The 19171-nt window shown below is 32.5% G+C and overlaps 1 protein-coding gene across 12 annotated transcripts in view; it reads right to left on the reverse strand.

The window, feature by feature from the left end:
* The window catches only part of C2CD5 (C2 calcium dependent domain containing 5), a 94697-nt gene that overhangs the window by 56228 nt on the left and 19298 nt on the right, over window positions 1-19171 (reverse strand). For 5 of the 12 annotated variants that reach the window (XM_077953708.1, XM_077953706.1, XM_077953707.1 and 2 more), the window contains exons 5-11: window positions 18779-18874; window positions 17637-17792; window positions 16584-16782; window positions 11168-11319; window positions 8164-8355; window positions 6490-6575; window positions 233-341 (exon numbers count right to left, since the gene is read on the reverse strand). In XM_077953708.1, coding sequence (XP_077809834.1) covers window positions 233-341; window positions 6490-6575; window positions 8164-8355; window positions 11168-11319; window positions 16584-16782; window positions 17637-17792; window positions 18779-18874 — 990 coding nt within the window. Of the gene's footprint in view, window positions 1-232; window positions 342-6489; window positions 6576-8163; window positions 8356-11167; window positions 11320-12290; window positions 15476-16583; window positions 16783-17636; window positions 17793-18778; window positions 18875-19171 lie in introns of those variants that run through there. The other 7 variants (XM_015151273.3, XM_077953710.1, XM_015151272.3 and 4 more) reach the window with 2 other exon arrangements.

Genomic DNA, 19171 nt, shown 5'->3' on the forward strand with positions numbered 1-19171 from the left:
AGTGATATTGTGACCAAAAATAAATTAAGATTTGTTTTTTACAGAAAAGTAACTAAAATACACTTAGTTTATTTATAATTAAGATCACTACAAATATATTAAAGTAACATGCTAGTTTATACTTTCTTTTCATTTCTCTTTTCAGATAGATTTGGCTTTAAAAAATCATGAAAATCAATTTTAATAACCACAATTTAAATAAAGGAAACATTGAAACTTTTTAAGAACATACCAGGATTGTGGATGCGATCCAAAAGCTTCACAGAACGTGCACTAACTACACCCCCAACGTGTACAAGGAATCCAGGAGGAAATGCCGTCAAGGTGAAAAATGGAAATTCCTAGTGGAAAGAATAGGGGAAAAATAAACTTACCGTGTGTAAAGTGTAAAAAATTTGCTGATTAAAAAGCTTGTCATAAGCAAATGTATTACATCCCTTGAAATAAAAGGCCACCCATTCTACATTACACATGCTTTGTAATTAAAAATTTTATTAAATGTTTAGAGTTTCAAATCCATTTCCCCATATATACAATGTTATACAGAATCCAAAGACCCATTTCGTCAGTTCTCAATGAGGAAAAAAAAAGTGTTCTTTCAATTTAAGATATCTAAAACATACTCTTCCTTCCTCTGAATCTCCAACTCTGATGGAACTTCTCAATGAGATGAGGGAACTGCCCTATCACTCTACCCCATTATCTATTTCTCAGTGGTATAGACACCCCCTTCACATGAACACCCAGTATAAGACACTGGTAAAGACTCTAAAAACCTGGGGCCAAGAGATCTAAATGAAAGTGGGACCAAGGGAGGGTAAGTGAGAGGCTAAGCAGTGTGGGTTAAGAGAAAGAGGATAGGGGCAAATATCAAGTTGAGGTGGTTAAAGAATCATTGCCTGAGGTTACTCTATCAACACCAATGTGGCAGGAACAAATACAAGAGCATAAAGGTACATTAAGGAAAGGTGACAGGTACATAGATAACAGGAAGGCAATAAAACTCCACAAGTTCTTGCACGCTTTATTCTCTCCTTCTCTCTTAAAGACATAAAATTCATCAACTTAGAGACAAAGAGAAACACAAGAAAGAGAAATGAAAAAGCCGAGAAAGGAAATTCATTGAAATAGCACCCAATAAGAAAACAGAACTCCTGTGGAAACATGGAGGCCCCTCACATTATACAAATTGGATGCAAGTAAGGATAACTTGATGTTTGACCTGTCTGGCTGCAAGATTAATGTAGCTCACTTAACTGGAATCACTTACCAGTAGCCTCAGCTATTTAGAACATAATTAAGCATAATTGAGAAAAATAAGCAAAACGGGGCTCTCAACAGTCAAAAGAACTGTTACCGTCTCAAGCACTAACGCTCATATACTTTATTCATAGGAGACTCCCACAGATCATATTCATACTATATTATAGTAGTTATAAATTTTTATCTTAAGAACAAACAATTCTAAAATTTATCATGATCTTATTTTCAAGACCACCACAGATTAAATGCAACAAATAAAAGTTGGTAAAGAGATACAGAATACCACCAGAAGCAGGCACATTAAAAGCAGCAAGAATTATTCACTGGCTGCTTCAAGCATGGAAAATACAAACTCACAAAAGCATGATCACAAAGCACAGCAACTTGGAATCATTTAGCACAAAAGCAATCAGTCCTGTGCAACTCAGTAACCCATGAAGGTTGAGTATAAAAAAACATGTACACACACACACATATTTAGAAATAAATTCAGTTCAAATTTAGAAGTAATCTTTAAACAAGAGAAAGAAAAATCTAGGCTACGTAAGAAAAGCGTAAAAAAACTACTCTATGGAAGTGGTTAGGTTTGGCCCAGCAGACAGGTAGAGGGAAGATAAGGAAGAGGATGGAAGGAGAGTACGTCACTTATAATAAATGTATTATAATATGTTTAGTCAAAATGCATCCTTATTTCCATTTAAACTTCTTTTTCTGTCCTCCAAGTTTTCTTCCTGGAAATCTAATAAAAACTGTGCAAACTAGAAGATTACCTCATAATGAATTCATATTTATTGTTAAGAAATTTGAATGTAAATGAAGTTTTGAGTCATAAAAATATTTGAATGGATTTATTGTTAGGCACAGCACACACAGGGGTAATTACACAATAATATAAGTGTTAAGAAAGAAGTTGGGAAAACAGTTTGGTAGTCACTGAGCAAGTCCATTTGAATTTTATAAATGTGAGTTTTAAATGAGAAATGTATAGGTAAGCTTATATTATTAATAATGTAGTTAGGTTCAGTGTTAGGATCACTTACATTTTAATACTTCCTCAAAATATCTGAGGCATGTGGTGGTCTCACAGAATAAAAAATCACTTTATATGTAATCTTTCTACTTAAATCTTTCAAATATCTAGACAAGAGATACTGAAAGTAACATTTTTGTAAGCTAAATGGAAGACAGTACTTTCTTTTCCCTTCTAAAGAAATTAAATAGGTACATTATATATTAGAAAACATTTTCATATAAGATTTTATATAAGTATGAATAAATGAACCTAAATGACTTTTCAATTCAGGGTTCATTCTCCCCAAAGTTCTTTGTTTGGGGTAAAGAAATGAGGGGAAGCATCGTAGTGGAGCTGGTCAGAAAGAAACACACAGGGCAATGGCTGCCCAAAGAGGCCACAACTCACTCTCCACCTTACATGTCCCCAATTCACTTACTCGGCACACCAATTCATTCTAAAACACAAAATTAAACCTATAATAAATAAAAAATCTCATTGTTATTTAACCAAAACTCTGTCTTCATACAATTCTTATTAGAAGAGCTACTGCTGAAATCTATAGCAGATTGTTAAGTACCTATCATCACCACCATAACTAGCAACTACTGTCAAGTACTTCCAAGTGCCAGGCCCTGTAGTCTGTGCTTTATAACCCTTCCCATATGAGGGAAGTACTATTATCTCCATTTTTTATATGAAAAACTGAACTCAAGAGGGCCTTGTATTCCTAGATTCTTTGTGAGCAACAAACTTTATCATCTGGTTTCACTGTCATTTAGAGTTAAGGATTTGATTTTATTACACCTGATGAATTTATAGATTTTTCTTCTGTTTAAAAGAATAGTTTTCGCTGGGCACAGTGGCTCACGCCTGTAATCCCAGCACTTTGGGAGGCTGAGGTGCGTGGATCACCTGAGGTCAGGAGTTCAAGAACAGCCTGGTCAACATAGTGAAACCCTGTCTCTACTAAAAATACAAAAATTAGCCAGGCATGGTGGCAGATGCCTGTAATCCCAGCTACTCGAGAGGCTGAAGCAGGAGAATTGCTTGAATCCTGGAGGCAGAGGTTGCAGTGAGCCAAGATCACGCCATTGCCCTCCAGCCTGGGCAAGAAGAGCAAAACTTCGTCTCAATTAAAAAAAAAAAAAAAAAGAATAGCTTCCTGAAGATCAGCCCAAGCACATCCTGCTTTCAACGCCTAGATGTGAATTTCAGGAACTGCAAAAGAAATTTCTTCAGAAAGTCTTCATATTTAAAGTAGCTTTCCCTGTGGTACCTAGATAAAGTTACATGCTGATGATCTGACATAAGCCAAGGGCAGGCAGCATAAACATATTTAATAGTGTGTGCTCAAAGACAGGTTAGTTGAAAAATCATGAGAGCACAATGGGAGTATTCTTTTAAAAAGAGATTTAAATAGGATTTTTCTTAGGAGATATTTAAATAGTTTATTCTTTAAATCAAATACTCTTTTTATTATTGCAAAAGACTAAACTTTCTAGATATAAAATCAATAACAGATTTCTACCATGATTTATTGTACAATTTTACTCTCACTTCTAAAAAGATCAAAATTCTTCAAGAGTTTACCTTATATCAATGTTTCCCAAAATGCATTCCTCACTAACAGGTATTTTAAAAGGAAAGTTCTAATAAAATGTACTTGGGAAATCCTAGGTTAAACTAAGTTAACTAGGTTTCTTGACTGAAGGAACTAAAAAAGTACTCCCATATTTTCTCACAGGTAAAATAAAAGTCTTATTGAAAAACATCTGGCAGAGCACAGTGGCTCATGCCTCTAATCCCAGCACTCTAAGAGGCTGAGATGGGAGGATCACTTGAGCCCAGAAGTTCGAAACCAGCCTGGGCATCATAAAGACAGCCTCTCTCCTAATTAAGTAATTAAATATCTATTTACTTTACATCAAAAAATTCATAGGTGGAAGTTAAATCTAAACAAAACTTTTATCTCTATTTCTCATCTACCAAAAACCCGGCAATGCTTCTGTGAGAATAAAGAATAACACTTTTAATTTTGATAACTACTACTTGAATAATCCGTAAAAGAGATTGGGCAAATAAAGTTTCTCTTTCCTCAAGGAAAAAAAAAAAAAAAGCCATATAATTTATTAAGGGTTGTTTACCAAGAGATAGAAATGAATATGAAACATCATATAAGTAGATCATGTCAGTGACATATCTAGTTTTCAGGTTAGCAGAATTAAGTCATATCTGAACACATATGGGGAGAATTCTTCATAATTCTTGTTTTTCCCAAAACAAAAGCCATACTAATGGCAGTCACAAGTGAATAGGAAAGCCAAAGATGATAATGCTTTTGCTGCTTACTTTGTACACAAGGTAGAGAAGTAGTTTCATAAACCTAAGTAACTGCTACTTCGAGGTTAGACGATGTAGATGTACTGCCAACTCAGGACTGACAAAGTTGTAAATGAAACTATAGTTCTCTACACCTTTGCTGTTAACTCCATGAAGATTATTTAGTAATCTATGTCCAATGAATAAATGTGTCCAAAATTTTAAGAATGTTTAAATGCATATTTGAAAACACAAATTTTATCCAAACCAAATTCAAAATGGTTTTCATTGCTTAATATTGTTTTCCCTTAAAGTGAGATGGTTTTTAAAGATTCTTGGTACAGACAGTAAAGTCACAGGCACAACATACAAGTAAAATCTTATTATATAGAATTTCAAGGGAACCCACATTTTTCTGTTACTGTGAATTCTGGAATGGTAATTTGATTATAAGCAAGCATATTCCTATTGTGAAAAACTCTGTAGAGAACATAATAATGGAACAGGGAAAAAGATAAGAGCATTCTGGCCAAAAAAAATGGTAAGTGAATGCACACACACACCTTCACTCTGACCCTCTTCAATGTTTTCAGTCTTTTGTTACATTTGGTTTTAATAGTTGATTTGAATGTTTAGGTGGGCCTTTTGGTGGCAGTTGTAGGTTTGCCTGCAAGGTGCAAGAGTAGCTGGAAGGTAACTGCTGCTTGATAGAGCATGAAGCAAAAAATGAGCTAAAGCCTCATCATTGCTTAGTTCAGCTCTGCTCTCTCCAGCCTTGTCTAAGTAAACAGTGCATACACAGATACTGTCAGCATAAGGAGGGAAAAGTCTAGAAAACAAATTGTACCAACCTCTAGAGGAGAAATAGTTTAGTTTTATGAAATGTATCCTTTTACAGGTATTTACTCTTTCACCTTTTTTCCCCCAAATGCTAGTGTAATATAGAACATGTAAAAGAAAATTCTGTGAATGCTTATAGCTTCCAAATCAGACATAATGAAAGCTATAGAACTATGTCTTAAAATTATTGACATGACATATATAACATGCACCATATTAGTTAGTAGAAAAAAGAACATGAGCCTCACAGTGCTATTAAATTTAAAAAGAAAAAAAACTTTGCATCATGAAAAGACAAATGCTGTCAACATTTGCTAAAAGCTTAAATAAAACTTAAAAGACCAAGATTAAAACTAGAAAAGCTATCAATACAAGAAATAGGCTCTCACACATTTTTCGGAAACATACCCGCCTTCTACAGAACCTATGAGGCGATCCTCCCTTAGCAATGAAGTTTATTAAAAAAAAAAAGAGAGAGAGAAATCATCCAAAAACTGTAACTGCTTATTTTCCCAATCAACAAACATAGCTAAATATCAAACTTACAATAACTAAAATAGATGCATTATAATGAATAACCACATTATATTAATCTTTAGAAATACAGAATCTGTACATTTCTCATTCCTAAGAGATTGGCCAATGATAAAAGTAATCTCAGCAAACAAATGTATTTATATACTAAGGAACTATTTTTAATATAATAAAATGCTACTGGAATACTTTTTTCTGCAAAAATGTTTACCATCGCCTTTCCAATAATAAATGTAATGGAAAATTACTTCAGCATTCAATAGGTATTCTCAAAAATAGTATTTCTGATAAAAGATTAAATGACAAAACAAAAATTATTATTATGCAATTATTCCAAATCAAAGGTAATTATCCATAAACAAATTACTTTGACATCTTAAATCCATTTTGGACTTCAAAACTGCAATATTATAGATGTGTAACTAAAACAGTTCATGAAAACATGTAAGTACATGGAAGCATAAGATAACAAAGTCATATTAACAGTGTAAGAATAAAGAATATCAAGTGAATCTTACCCTTTGTTCCAAAGCTGATTGAGTCTGTTGTCTTAAAAGAGCTTTAAAGGGCCCCCCTTCTTTTCCAGCACTACCACTTCCCATTCCTACAGAACATCAGTACATAAATAACAACCAAAAAAAAACAACTATAGAAACAAAGTTTAATTGCATTCATCTTCATAAACATCATGAGTTGAAATGTGATAAAATGATCGAAACATTTAAAGCACTGGGGATGACAACTAAAGCACATATTTTACTCTACTTTTATTCACAAAGTTTTCTTTAGATGCAAGATGTCAGAGCCCTAGGGACCCCAGCTAGTTTTGGACTTAATTTTTTCTGAAAATTATAAGAAAAATTATGTTAAGGTGATGAAACTTTCCATAATATTCCATTTTAAAAGCTGAGTCTTTTAATTAATTAAAATAATCAAGATAATAACAATTACTATGCTAACAATTTAGGAATACTAAAAAATGAGAAATATAATATGTCTGATTAAATGTAAATATAGAGACAAAAGCACTACTTGTGCTCACTTAAAATATTCCAAAATTCTCTAAAAAACATAAAATTTAGGTGATTTTGAAATATAGTCAAATCTATTTTCTTATAACTTCCCATTTCTAAACATATCATGACAAAACAGTATTAATTTCATACTTGTCAATACTCATTCACAAAAATCAACATAAACTTTTTTTAAATAAACAAAAAACCACGGACATGTAATAGACACATCACAAATGTACATAGTTATGAATGAAAGAAGTACCTTTCCCAAGCTCTTAGATATATTTTTTATGGCTTCATTTTAAATTTCTTTCCCTACCTTATTTTATTGTTCTGACCATGCCAATAGATCAACTATGGTCAAAGAATCACAGAAAGCAGGGGACAGGTAAGAAGCCAGTGCTCTACAGACTAGAGTTAATCCCATCCCTTTCAAAACTGAAGATGCATACAGCCAAATTTACTACAATGACTTAAAAAGAAACTAACTTTTACATTTTTAGCTGTTCTTGGATAAGGAAACAAAGGTTAGCATATGTATAGTCCCATTCTGTTCTTAAAAAAAAAAAAAAAAAAAGATTTTTCTTATAGTAATCTGAACATTATTTTTAGAGACTATACAATACTAAACATAGAAATGAAACTAAGATCTTTATATGAAGCATATTAAAAGCCAGAAAATAAAATGTAAATTTGTAGTGATAAGTGAAATATCAGAAAATATATCAGAAAAATTTAATAATTAATGTGACAGAAAAAAAAAGATAACGAAAGAATACCACCAAAATGAGACTTAAACTGATTCAAACAGAATAATTTACTAATGTAACCAACTGGTTTAGCAACATGATGATACAGGTCCAATGTGAATGGAGTTGGTATGAAGAGAAAGAAAGTAAAGCATCTAAAACAGAAACTGTAGTAATAAGAATCTAATAATATTAGAAATACCCAGATCTATGTCCTCAGACATATAATCTTTTAATATATAAAATAATTTGGCAGAATATTCATGATTAGCCATCAAGTAATCCTCAATTATATCCTTATAATTCCAATTATTTAACTGTCTACCAGTAATAAAAATAATAGAAAGGCATCTTGTATAAAATATCCAATAATTCTTTACAGCATGAAAAATAAAGGGATTAAAAAGCTGACATAATGTGATCCTACCAGAAGCAGCCAGGAACAGCTCTTCACTGAAAGAAACACTTTTCCTCAGAACTGGGCTGACAAGGCTAGAATGATGAGGGGTAAGGCTAGATTCCGAGAGGAGGAGACAGGACTTTTTAAGATGAAGGGAACCACAAGAGAGAGAGGGGGAGCTGGGACACAGGTAAATCCTAGGTCCCTGTGGGTAAGGTGCTGTGGAGGAAAGTAGCAGAGAAAAGATGCAGATTCAGAAGATGATCAAAAAATGCAAGCTAAGGAAAGCAATGATGAGGCAAAATATAACAATAAAAATGAACTTTAAAATGTACAGACAAATTACACTAAGCAAATGAAAAGTCACTAGCAAGACCATCTATCCCACATAATGTAAATAAAAGGCATAGTCTAAAACTTAACAAAACCTTTACAAACTTCACATTCACTAAAATTTTTTAAATCACTAACTTAGGATTTTATGTGATTCTAATAACTTTTAATTGACGTCTTCAAAATACTTAACTTGCCTGCCCTTTTTGGCTCAAGAATTTGTAAGATTAAAATATACCACATTTTCAAATGTTTAGAGCCAGACTTGCTGCCTAAAATATAAACACTTATTTAAAGTTATAAAGGTGCAGTACTTCAAATGTTACTAACTTTAGATAGCATTTATGGGCACTTTAATTGAATACCCATAAAAAATATTCAGTACTGGATTACGTAAACAGTTGTCAGTATTAATTTTAATATTAACTTCTTTCTGTCCAGTTTTGAGATACATATTAATGCTTTTCTTTTTCCTCTAAAATGTTTAATACTTTACTCTGATCATAGTATTATTTGCATTTACTGAGATTTGAGTACCCTAAGGGTCAAACACCCTCTGTAAAAACTATACATAGTTAAAAGACTGGCTAAAAATATTAGCTAAAATCAGGTATCAAATCAATATTCTAACACTAGTAAATCTAAAATTCCACTATTAAATACTTGGGAAAAAATACAAAAATAAAACCTTGTAAATGTCAAAATTAGTATCTAGAGAAATAAACATAAAAGTTTTTAAAAGAGACCTACCAGAAAAAGATAATGTAGCTTGAACTACAAACAGGAAAAAAAAAAAAAAAAAAAATTCTGTCTAAATGTCATTTATTCTACTTTTGGATTCCCAAATAAATTATAATCAGCTTATGTCTGTCCATTATTTCTCAAGACACTGATTCTGATATAGGTAAATTAGAAGGCAGAAAATCATGAAATACAGGCTGAAATTTTAGTTTTAGAACTTTTATAACAATCACAATTTTTCCATTTGAAGTCTCCATGAGATAGGAGTGTTCCTCAGGACAATTCAGAGAGATTCAGGGACTCACAATATAAGGCCAAGGGACTGAAAATTGCTAATGTTATATAAAAAAGCTATTGAAGTAATAAATAATTTTAGGAAAAACAAAACTATTTAGAAGCAGCTTATAAATACAGGAATACATGGGAATAACACCCCATTTGTAAATAAAAATTTTTAAACTAAAAATTTGGAACCAGAAGATAAAATATGAAAAGTTCATTAATAATTATTACTTGACAATCTTCTTTAGGCTTGGCCTTTTTGGTGAATTTAAAAAAAAAAAAAAAAGAAAAAAGAAACAGAAAGACCAAGGAAATGCTTTCCAAATTGTATCTATGGTATGGCAAAAAAATAAAAAATAATAATAATAATAAATAAATAAAGGCTTGGAATATGCAGTCAGTGGACCACAGTCTCAAAAATATTTTTTAAACTTATTACTCAAATAGTAATGTAAGTCTTTGTCTTGATTGTCATGAATTTTAAGGCCAGAGTCTTTTACGCTTTATCTGAAAAAAAAAAATCTTTTTTCACTACAGTCTGGATGGTTCAGTTTTTACGGCATAAACCTGGTAAGGTGCCAAATTCCAAAGCATATATTACTATCAAATAACTATATTATGTGTAGACATTATTCATAATTATCTAGAAAGATGAAGCTGTTATCTTCAAGAAAACAGGTGTTTATCTTTATATTTTATGACTTCATTTATAAAAACAGAAATTAAATCTACAGCCTTTTTAAAAAATGATCTTTCCTTAGAAGTAGCACTGCTTTGGATTTAGACTTCTTTTCCTTGTTTTCACAAAATCTAGGATTGTTTTATAAATTTCTAACATACAAATAGGGCTATCAAAAAATATTAATTAAAAATAACATAACTTTTAATCATCTGATGGGAAAACTGTCAGACAAAAATACTATTTATAAAAATTTCACACCATTAAGTTTTAAGTTTAATTTATTTTAAATTTTTCTAAACAATAATACTTTAATGATTTAAATAAGTTAATTCTATTCTAAGGTATAAGGAACTAATCTGATTTTTTCATCAACTTTTTATCATAAAACATTTTCATAAAAACCCAGAAATCATTCATCAAAATACAATAGAAAAGAAAAAGACATAAATTTAATAAACAGAAAAATTTAAGAATAAGTAAAAATGCTATTTTCTAACCTAGAAAGACTAGTAAAACCAAACATTTTAAATATCCAGTTAATAGATAGATGTACTCTAATACAACCATTTCAGTGGTTAAAAGTTTTTTCATAATAAAATCTTAGAATTATATTCATTAATAGGCAGAAATAATAAATTCAAAAATGCTTGTATGCAACTGATTACAATCTACTAGTGTTACTTTTTAGTCAAATGTTTTAAGATGTTATTCCTCTTAATTTGAGCATAAAATAAAAAATGTCTATATGCCAAAATAAATCGTGGACTTTGATATCTACACTATGATTAAATCAATGAAATGTAGACAAGATAATTTCTGAATTATACAAAATTTTCATATTTTAATTGCAGTAACTGAAAATGGTCAGTATTCACATTTTCTTTTTAACTTAAGTGCCAAAAACAAGAGGAAAGATTTGGATGGAAAGCTAATAAGAAATAGAAACAAATTTTTTAAAAAAGAAAAAACAAAAGGTGGGTGGAAGCGCCTTACCAGTTTTGGGTGTCAAACTCAAATCTGTGTCAGAAGAAGAGGACTGTCGACTGTAGGACTTGGAAGGTGAAAAGGAATAGGTTTGGTTTTTCAGAGGGGTTGAGGGTCCTGATGAGTGAGTATTGGGATTGGGATCTTCATTGAAGGGAATCCTGCCAGAAGAAGGTGGAGAAATATTAAGTAATCATGTGCCAAAGGGCTTGACGGGTGGCAGCATGATCCAAACACCAGGAAAGAATTGGGACAGGGCCAGCAGTCATTTCTTACGTGTGGAGCTGGGAATGAGGCCAAAGACAACCAATTGCTGTTTAACCATTCATCACTCTCCAGATAAATATTATCTGCATTGAAACAGTTAATAAGCCAAGTGAAAAAGCAAAAAAGCATGAAATGACAGACTAAGGGGATAAAAAATATCAAAAGGAGAAATAAAAAGAATATATGACAAAATATTTTCAAATAATGCTGTAAGTTACAAAAGAAAAATGGTAACTACAAGCAGTGTGTGTAAATATTCATAATTGTTTTTATATTTGCACACACAGAGATATCCTCAAAATAAAAAATGTTTCCTTATCCTATAGCAGCAAGAGTGCCACAGCTAAAAACACAGCAGAGAGAAAAATGAATACAGCTACACAGAAACATTGCCTTTAATGCAGAATAGTTGCTTACCTGTTCTCCAATAGCTCTCTTCCACAGAATGAAATAGAACCTACTGTAGTAGGTTTTGTATATAAAGAAAATAAGCAAATTGGAAGCTTTGGCAGCTACTTCATTTAGAATCTAATCATCAATTTTATTTTTAAGCAAATGAAGAAATAATTATAAAATATGTATGGGAGGATTCGCCTCAAAACTCACAGTACACATACACAAAATAGCATTATTTGAGGATCTGTGGAAGAGACTTTGGAAGCTGGAAAAATACCTTCACTTCCATATAGTTAGAGACTCTGTGGCAGCTAAATACAGAAGTTCCTCACTGCAGCTGGATTTCGAGTAAGAAAAGGATGAAGCAAAGACTTGTGGTACCTGCCTACACTACCTGCCTGCCTGCCTCTGCAGCCACTCTGCCCGTGGCCTGCATCTCCCCAGCTCTGGAGTCTGAGCAGTCTCGTACCAGTATAGATGAGAGTGGGAACAGACACAGAGAAGTTCTGAGTAAGTCGTGAGCCAGTAGCAGTGTGAATTGGGCTGTTGTGAGTCGAGCGGCATCCATGGCTTGGAGGATGAACCAGCGGAGACCTGAGGGAATTTGCGGTCAAAGTGGAAGAAAAGAAAACAATACATACAACAGATTGCAGAGTTATGTTAAAATAATTTCAAAGGAGCTTTAGTTAGGGAAGAGAACTTATTTTTTTTAATCCCTAGCATGCAAAAAACAAGTTGAAATTGAAAAATAGCTCAATATTAATTTGTTAGGATATAGTCATAGTTTTAAAGTATCCGATTAATAAATTAATTGCGATTAATTTATTAATTGTGAATAAGAAAATGGCAAGCAGAATAGTCAATGAAATTAAGTGAGAACAAGACTAAGATCTGTATTTTAAGTTTCCTTAACATATTTGTTATTATTTTCATCACAACAGAACTCACTATGCACTATTTATGGGGAGGGACACCCATAAAAGTAAAAAATCAAATATGAAGTTCTTATATTACCTTTGAAACTGAGATATGAATTGCTGATATAATTAATTATATTTTCTATAAAGAAAGTTAAATAACTGTCTAGGTTACTAAGATGGGGTACTTAAGAATATGAGAGATGACGGCATAAAGAGAAATGAGTGAACTGAACGCATATATGCAGATAAACATATTCCAGTATTTCTATACACCAAATATATAGCTTAAAATCAGGTTACACTGGAAGCAAAACAAGGGGACCTTGCTTTTAAAGACACCTTCATAAAACAACGTCAATAACTTTGGCTCTCATACAGAATATATTATATAAACTATATTCCAAATCAAAATTTTCTAAGATATCAACTTACATCCTATAATAAACCATATCTATGTGTGTGTATATTTGGAGCAGTTATACGAGAATACATTGATATATAACATTTTAAATTTTTAAGAAAAAATTTGGCTAAAAGGATTACACTGAATGTTGTAAAAAGGTATATTACATAAATAAGAATCCTGAATTTAATATCAGCAATTATTTCATTGTGCAATGCCTTTGCTTACACACAATGAGGGAAACAGAACCATATGAATCATAAGTGAGTACACTCTGAAAAACTATCATCCCCACTTTAAAGGCAGGCCAAGAGCCCAACTTTACCTGACCTTTTTTTTCTTTTCCATTGCTATATTACTGACTGCCCAAGAACAATCCCCAATTCACAATTTGTCAAGGTTCAAACATGAGCTATCACTAATTGATCATAATAGTCCTTCCTAAGGTCTACAGACTACTTTCGGAAAATATTACTGATTCTACAATAGCAGAAATGTTTCTACTTTTGTTGCTAATAGAAATTAAAAGATATTTACTACAATGGATAAAAATCAAACAATTCATTGGTGATCTACTTTTACACAAAAAAATGGGTAAGGTTTTGTTTTTGTTTTTATTTCTCTGCTGAAGTGAGAAAAAGTGTAAGAATTCTCAAAAAGAATTTAAAAATCCAAGACTTAAAAATAAACAAAGCTATATTTATTATAATCAGTATTATACACAGGAGAATTTGTCTCTCAGCACTTTTCTTAAGTAAAGAAGCAATAACTCATACTTAAAAGCACTTTCTATCGTCAAGAGAGTTAAGCTGGAAAACACCAAAGGGATTTATAGTGTGCATGACACTAAACATCTAAAAGAAAAAAACAAATTTAGGAAGTAGAACACACCATTAATATAGGTAACATAAAATGAAAAACTAAAATGAACAGTGTAAAATGTTCAAATTATGGCATCAAATTAAAATTCAAATGCACTGGAACATCACCATAATGTATTCTTGGAGTTTTCTAATTCGATCAGTGTCTCTGCATGAAAGGATGCCTCATAATAATAACCTGTGGTATTTATAATATTAATATTCCTTTCCAGTCAGTCAATAACATAATCTAGACAACCTTTTATCAAATTCCTGTCTAGAATTAACAATATTACATGATAATTAAATACCAGAATAGTTATAATCAGCTGAATCATAAAATAGGCTTTGAAATAGAACCCAAATTGCTTCATTATCAAAAATACAATGAAGCTAGTTGAAATAAAACAGCCTGAGTATTGAGGGTTTTTTCAAAATAACCTGACTTTATTAGTAAGATGCCTTTCAGAAAATCCTAAGGAAGGAACTTAGGTTCATCATGAGGCTACAACAAGATTAGAAAAGGAGAAGACACATACAATCCCAGAAGATTTACGCTAATAGAACTCTTCCTGAATGCATGCAAAACATATACCCCTGCTATCCTTATTTCTAAGAAAGCAACAGGTAATATAGCTTTCTCATTCTCTTTCAACTAAGTAACTTACTTAAATTGGCTTAAACTTTCACTTTAATTTGCTACTAAATATTTACTTAAATTTGCTACAGAGAGAGGGAAAAACAATCTGAATCCCTCAAAAAGCTAAACCTGCAATCTGACTCTACTGCTGGCAGCTGGCAATTCCTATCTTTCTAGGAGATATTTCAAATGGAATATAAAGCAAATTCATTCTTCAATTTATTTAAAACAATTATTTCATTTGCCAATGTGTTTCCAAATAAAATTATGCAGTATGTAACACTGTGCTTCCTCTTATGAATAAAATTCAACCCAAATGACTAATAGCCAGCAGAAACAAAATGGCTAAACAAAAAGAATGCACTTAAGATGAAAATTTCATTTTAAAAGAGATTGTGAAAAAACATGTTTTTTCATACTACGATACCTTTCTATTCAACCCCTCCTGACTCTACTGCTGAACTGCGGAACATTTTAGGTTTCCTGACTATACAACTCTGACTCCCTGATTATCTAGGACAGGAGTCCCCACACTACAGACTGCAGGCCGAATGTGTCCTGCCATCTGTTTTGTAAGTAAGTTTTATTTGAACACAGTCACACTGTATTCATTTGCATACTGTTTATGTTTGCCTTTGTGCTACAATGGCAGTTATGAAGCAACATCGGCAAAAACTGAATTATTTACCTGTACATTTTGTCATTCACAGACAAAGTTTGCCAACCCCTGACTTAGAAGAATCTCTAGATGAGTGATCTTCAACCGAAGTTCTAAAGGCATTTAGGATGGAACAAATCTTCATTGTATAGGGTTGTCCCTTGCTTTGCAGAATAGTCAGTCTCTCTAGTCCCCAACAGGACCTAGCCCCCTAATCATTATGACAGAAAAATCTTGTTCCAAACATTCTGTATTGACAGTCACCACTATCATCATGCTGAAAATCTCTGCCTCTGACACAGTGATGACACACACAGGCCAAATCAAGTCAACAGAAGTGTTTTGCAGGATCACACATAGATTTTCTAAAATGTATGACTCTAAATTTCTTTAGATTAGGGATCAGCAAACTCCCTTTTTTGTAAATAAAGACAAGAGATCATATGGGCAGACCCTAAAATATTGGCCTTTCCCAAAAAAAGTTTGCCAACCTTGGCTTTGCAGGCAGTAGTATACTCTATTTAATTACACTCGGTTAGTTTATTCATATAAATTCCCTGGCCTCTGGACATTTGAGTTTAAGACTTCCACACAAATCAATTTTTCCTGCTTTATATACTATGTGGCCATTAATAAGTATAATTGGATTATCTGGTAGAGGGTTTTAAGCATTCCTCAGAAAATAAAGTGCCACAGAATGCATGAATATTCATTTTATGCTTCATATATGCAGTGTCTAAATATCTGGAATGTTTAATTTTATATTACTTAATTTGTTTCATAGTAAGATGGTATAGGTTGGGCACAGTGGCTCACACCTGTAAATCCCAGCATTTTGGGAGTTCAAGGCAGGTAGATCAGGAGTTTGAGACCAGCCTGGGCAACATGGCAAAATCCCATCTCTACTAAAAATACAAAAATTAGCTGGGCATGCAGGCGTGCCCTTGTAGTCCCAGCTACTCAGGAGGCTGAGGTGGGAGGATCACCTGAGCTTGGAAGGTCAAGGCTGCAGTGAGCCAAGACTGTGCCACTGAACTCCAGCCTGAGCAACAGAGCAAGACCCTGTCTCAAAAAATAAAAATACAAATAAATAAGATGGTATAAATAAAATATTAGGAATATTTAAATATTTTTAAGTTTTAAATTTTGACAGTCATTGCCAATAAAAATCATCACAGAGAAAATGTTGAACCACCCTACTAAAATGTTTCAAATCAAATGAAAAAGCATAGATAAAAGATAAAAATCTTAGCAAGAACAATTTCATTGATTCATACTTACTCCTTCATTTCTTTGGATGGGGAATTACATGCAGGAAGGAATGCTGCTGGGCTACTTAATTTATCCAGAGTACACGCCGTTCCTATGGCTCTCACCACTAACCCAGATTCGCCCTCCAGATCGAAACACTGTAAGTACCCCACAACTGCATTTCCTCTCATTTCAAGTACTTTCAAGCCAATCTTCCTCTGCAGTTCACCTACAAAAAGTGGGAAATCTCATTCTTGCTTCTCTTTACATTACATACTATAAGACTGGATATGGTAGTGGTAAAAAAAAAAAAAAAAAAAAAAAGTCCAAGAAAATCACAGATTTTCAGAACTTGAAGGAAACTTAAAAGATAATCTGGTTTAGCTTCTACGGAATACAGAACATAATTCTATTATAATATAGCATAATTATAAAATATAATATATACTTATACAGCACAAATATATAGAACAAAAACAAATATACATATTTACTATATAAATAGAACACTGATACTTTGTGTGAAACATATGTATGCATATATATTCATGCATATACATATATAACTCTTAATATAAATATAAACTTTAAATAAAATGGTAAACAAGTTTTTCAAAGAAAAATTTAAAAAGGGAAGGAGGTCAGAGTGGCAGGGAAAGTGGTCAAATGGGTAGAGGGAACTACACTACCCAGGGAAGAACTGTGAAAAGGCAACATTTGAACAGAAAGTATGAGAGACAGAAGAAGGTGATTTGCTTAAGCTCTGACAAATAAATGGTAGAGGGAGGAAAACTAGAATCCAGGTTCCCATTCAGGGTTCCTTCCTGAACCCCCCTTGTTCAGTGCTCTTTCCACTACACTACCTCATCAACACAATTTCCTTTTACTACAAGCTTCTGATTTGCATTTCCACTTGTTAAAAGAAGGCAATGCAAGTGTGTTCAGGAAGGCTGGGTCGGGGAAGGCATTCAGTCACTGCTAATTCATACCCTTCATTGTAAAAGTTGAGGTAGCATGGCAAAGGAAAGTGAAAAATTTAAGAGTATTAAATCAGTCAGTAATAAAGTTATTTTTTTTAAATACCTGACATTAACGAAATGAGTCTCTGTCTGGCCTCATTCGATGCCCTTGGTGTGCGAATTCGATCAATCCACTGATATTCTGGGTCTTCATTGACCACAAGTTCTTCTACAAATCCATGAATTATCACAGCTCTATAGCACTTTGGAATAGATGTTGCTGTTAAAACAAATTATTATGCTTCTGTTTATCAAAAGGTAAAACTCAGCTTTTAAAAACTGTTCATCTCAGTTTTCTGACCTTTAGATACATAATATAAGAACATCTTTTACTGTAATATTCTCAATGTAATTATAATAATACTTCCAATCAGTCTTCTAAGATCTATTTCATTTTTAGAAATAATTATTTTCTTTCATGGAGCCTCTCACCTTTCTCACGTAAGCAAAGTAAATATAAATTGTATTTGTATAAATTGGAAAACAGCTATAGACGACCTAAAACAGAATTCAATACAAAGTTTAAAAAATCAAAATTTAGGTCAGCTAGCTAATTATTACATAAATAGGTAGAAAGCAGATAATGAATTTTTTTAAATCTTCAATTATTCAAAGCCCTTTGTGAAAGCACTTCTATACACCACATAGCACAGTTTCAAAAATCAAACCACTACCTTTCTGACATAACCTGAGGAGTCAAGTTCAGATTCAAAAAGGAGAGAACCTGAATACATCTGCACCAAATTAGCTTCTTAAAATAAACATTAGTGCACTGAAGCTAAGTCAGCTAGTTAGGGATTTCAATCCTACTATTGCAGGCTGGCTGTGAGTCACCAAGATCTGCCCATTTCAGACCCATATATTTCATGGAGTTCCCTAGACCCAATAACCATAGAAGCCTGTGTATTTTGGGACAGCACCACAGTGCTTAGCCGTAGTGTTCTGCTCCTTTCTTTCAGTGTCCTATACTACAGTAAAATGTCACTGGATTTTTCTAATAAAACTTTCTATAAATGTTCAAAAACTAGATACCATTTATACTCAAATCAGAACTACTGTAACTATTCTAGAAAATTAACAATTTTCTCTTTGGCATTAAAACCAAGTATAATACCCTTTCTACTTGCCTTCTGAAATGCTAACTTGATTTCTCATATTTAACAGTTAATTACATTTCCTGTTGAGTAACAGAATGTGTTTACTTACTGCAAAAGAATTTGACTCCACATGATGACTGCCTAAATCGATTTAAATCATTGAAGAGGTCTACTTTGACAACTACATTGATTTCCCCACGGATACCTATAAATTTAAAAAGAAAATCAAGTTTCTACCTTAAGAAAGTAATGTACAATTAAATAATGAAGCAAATTACTGCTAAATAATGATTTTAAAATACAATGATTTAACTTACAATTTTTTGAACTTTACCAGGGTGCAAAACCATTCTGTTTTTCACTTTCAGTCCAGAATTCAATGAATTACATGAGATGTTCAATACTTTATTTAAAAACTAGTCTTTGTTTTAGTTGATTCTGTCCAACTGTCGGCTAATATAAGTGTTCTGTGCACATTTGAGATAGGCTAGGCTAAGCTACA

The sequence above is a fragment of the Macaca mulatta genome, chromosome 11 (genome assembly GCF_049350105.2).
Source record: "Macaca mulatta isolate MMU2019108-1 chromosome 11, T2T-MMU8v2.0, whole genome shotgun sequence".
In the NCBI taxonomy this organism is placed as follows: domain Eukaryota; kingdom Metazoa; phylum Chordata; class Mammalia; order Primates; family Cercopithecidae; genus Macaca; species Macaca mulatta.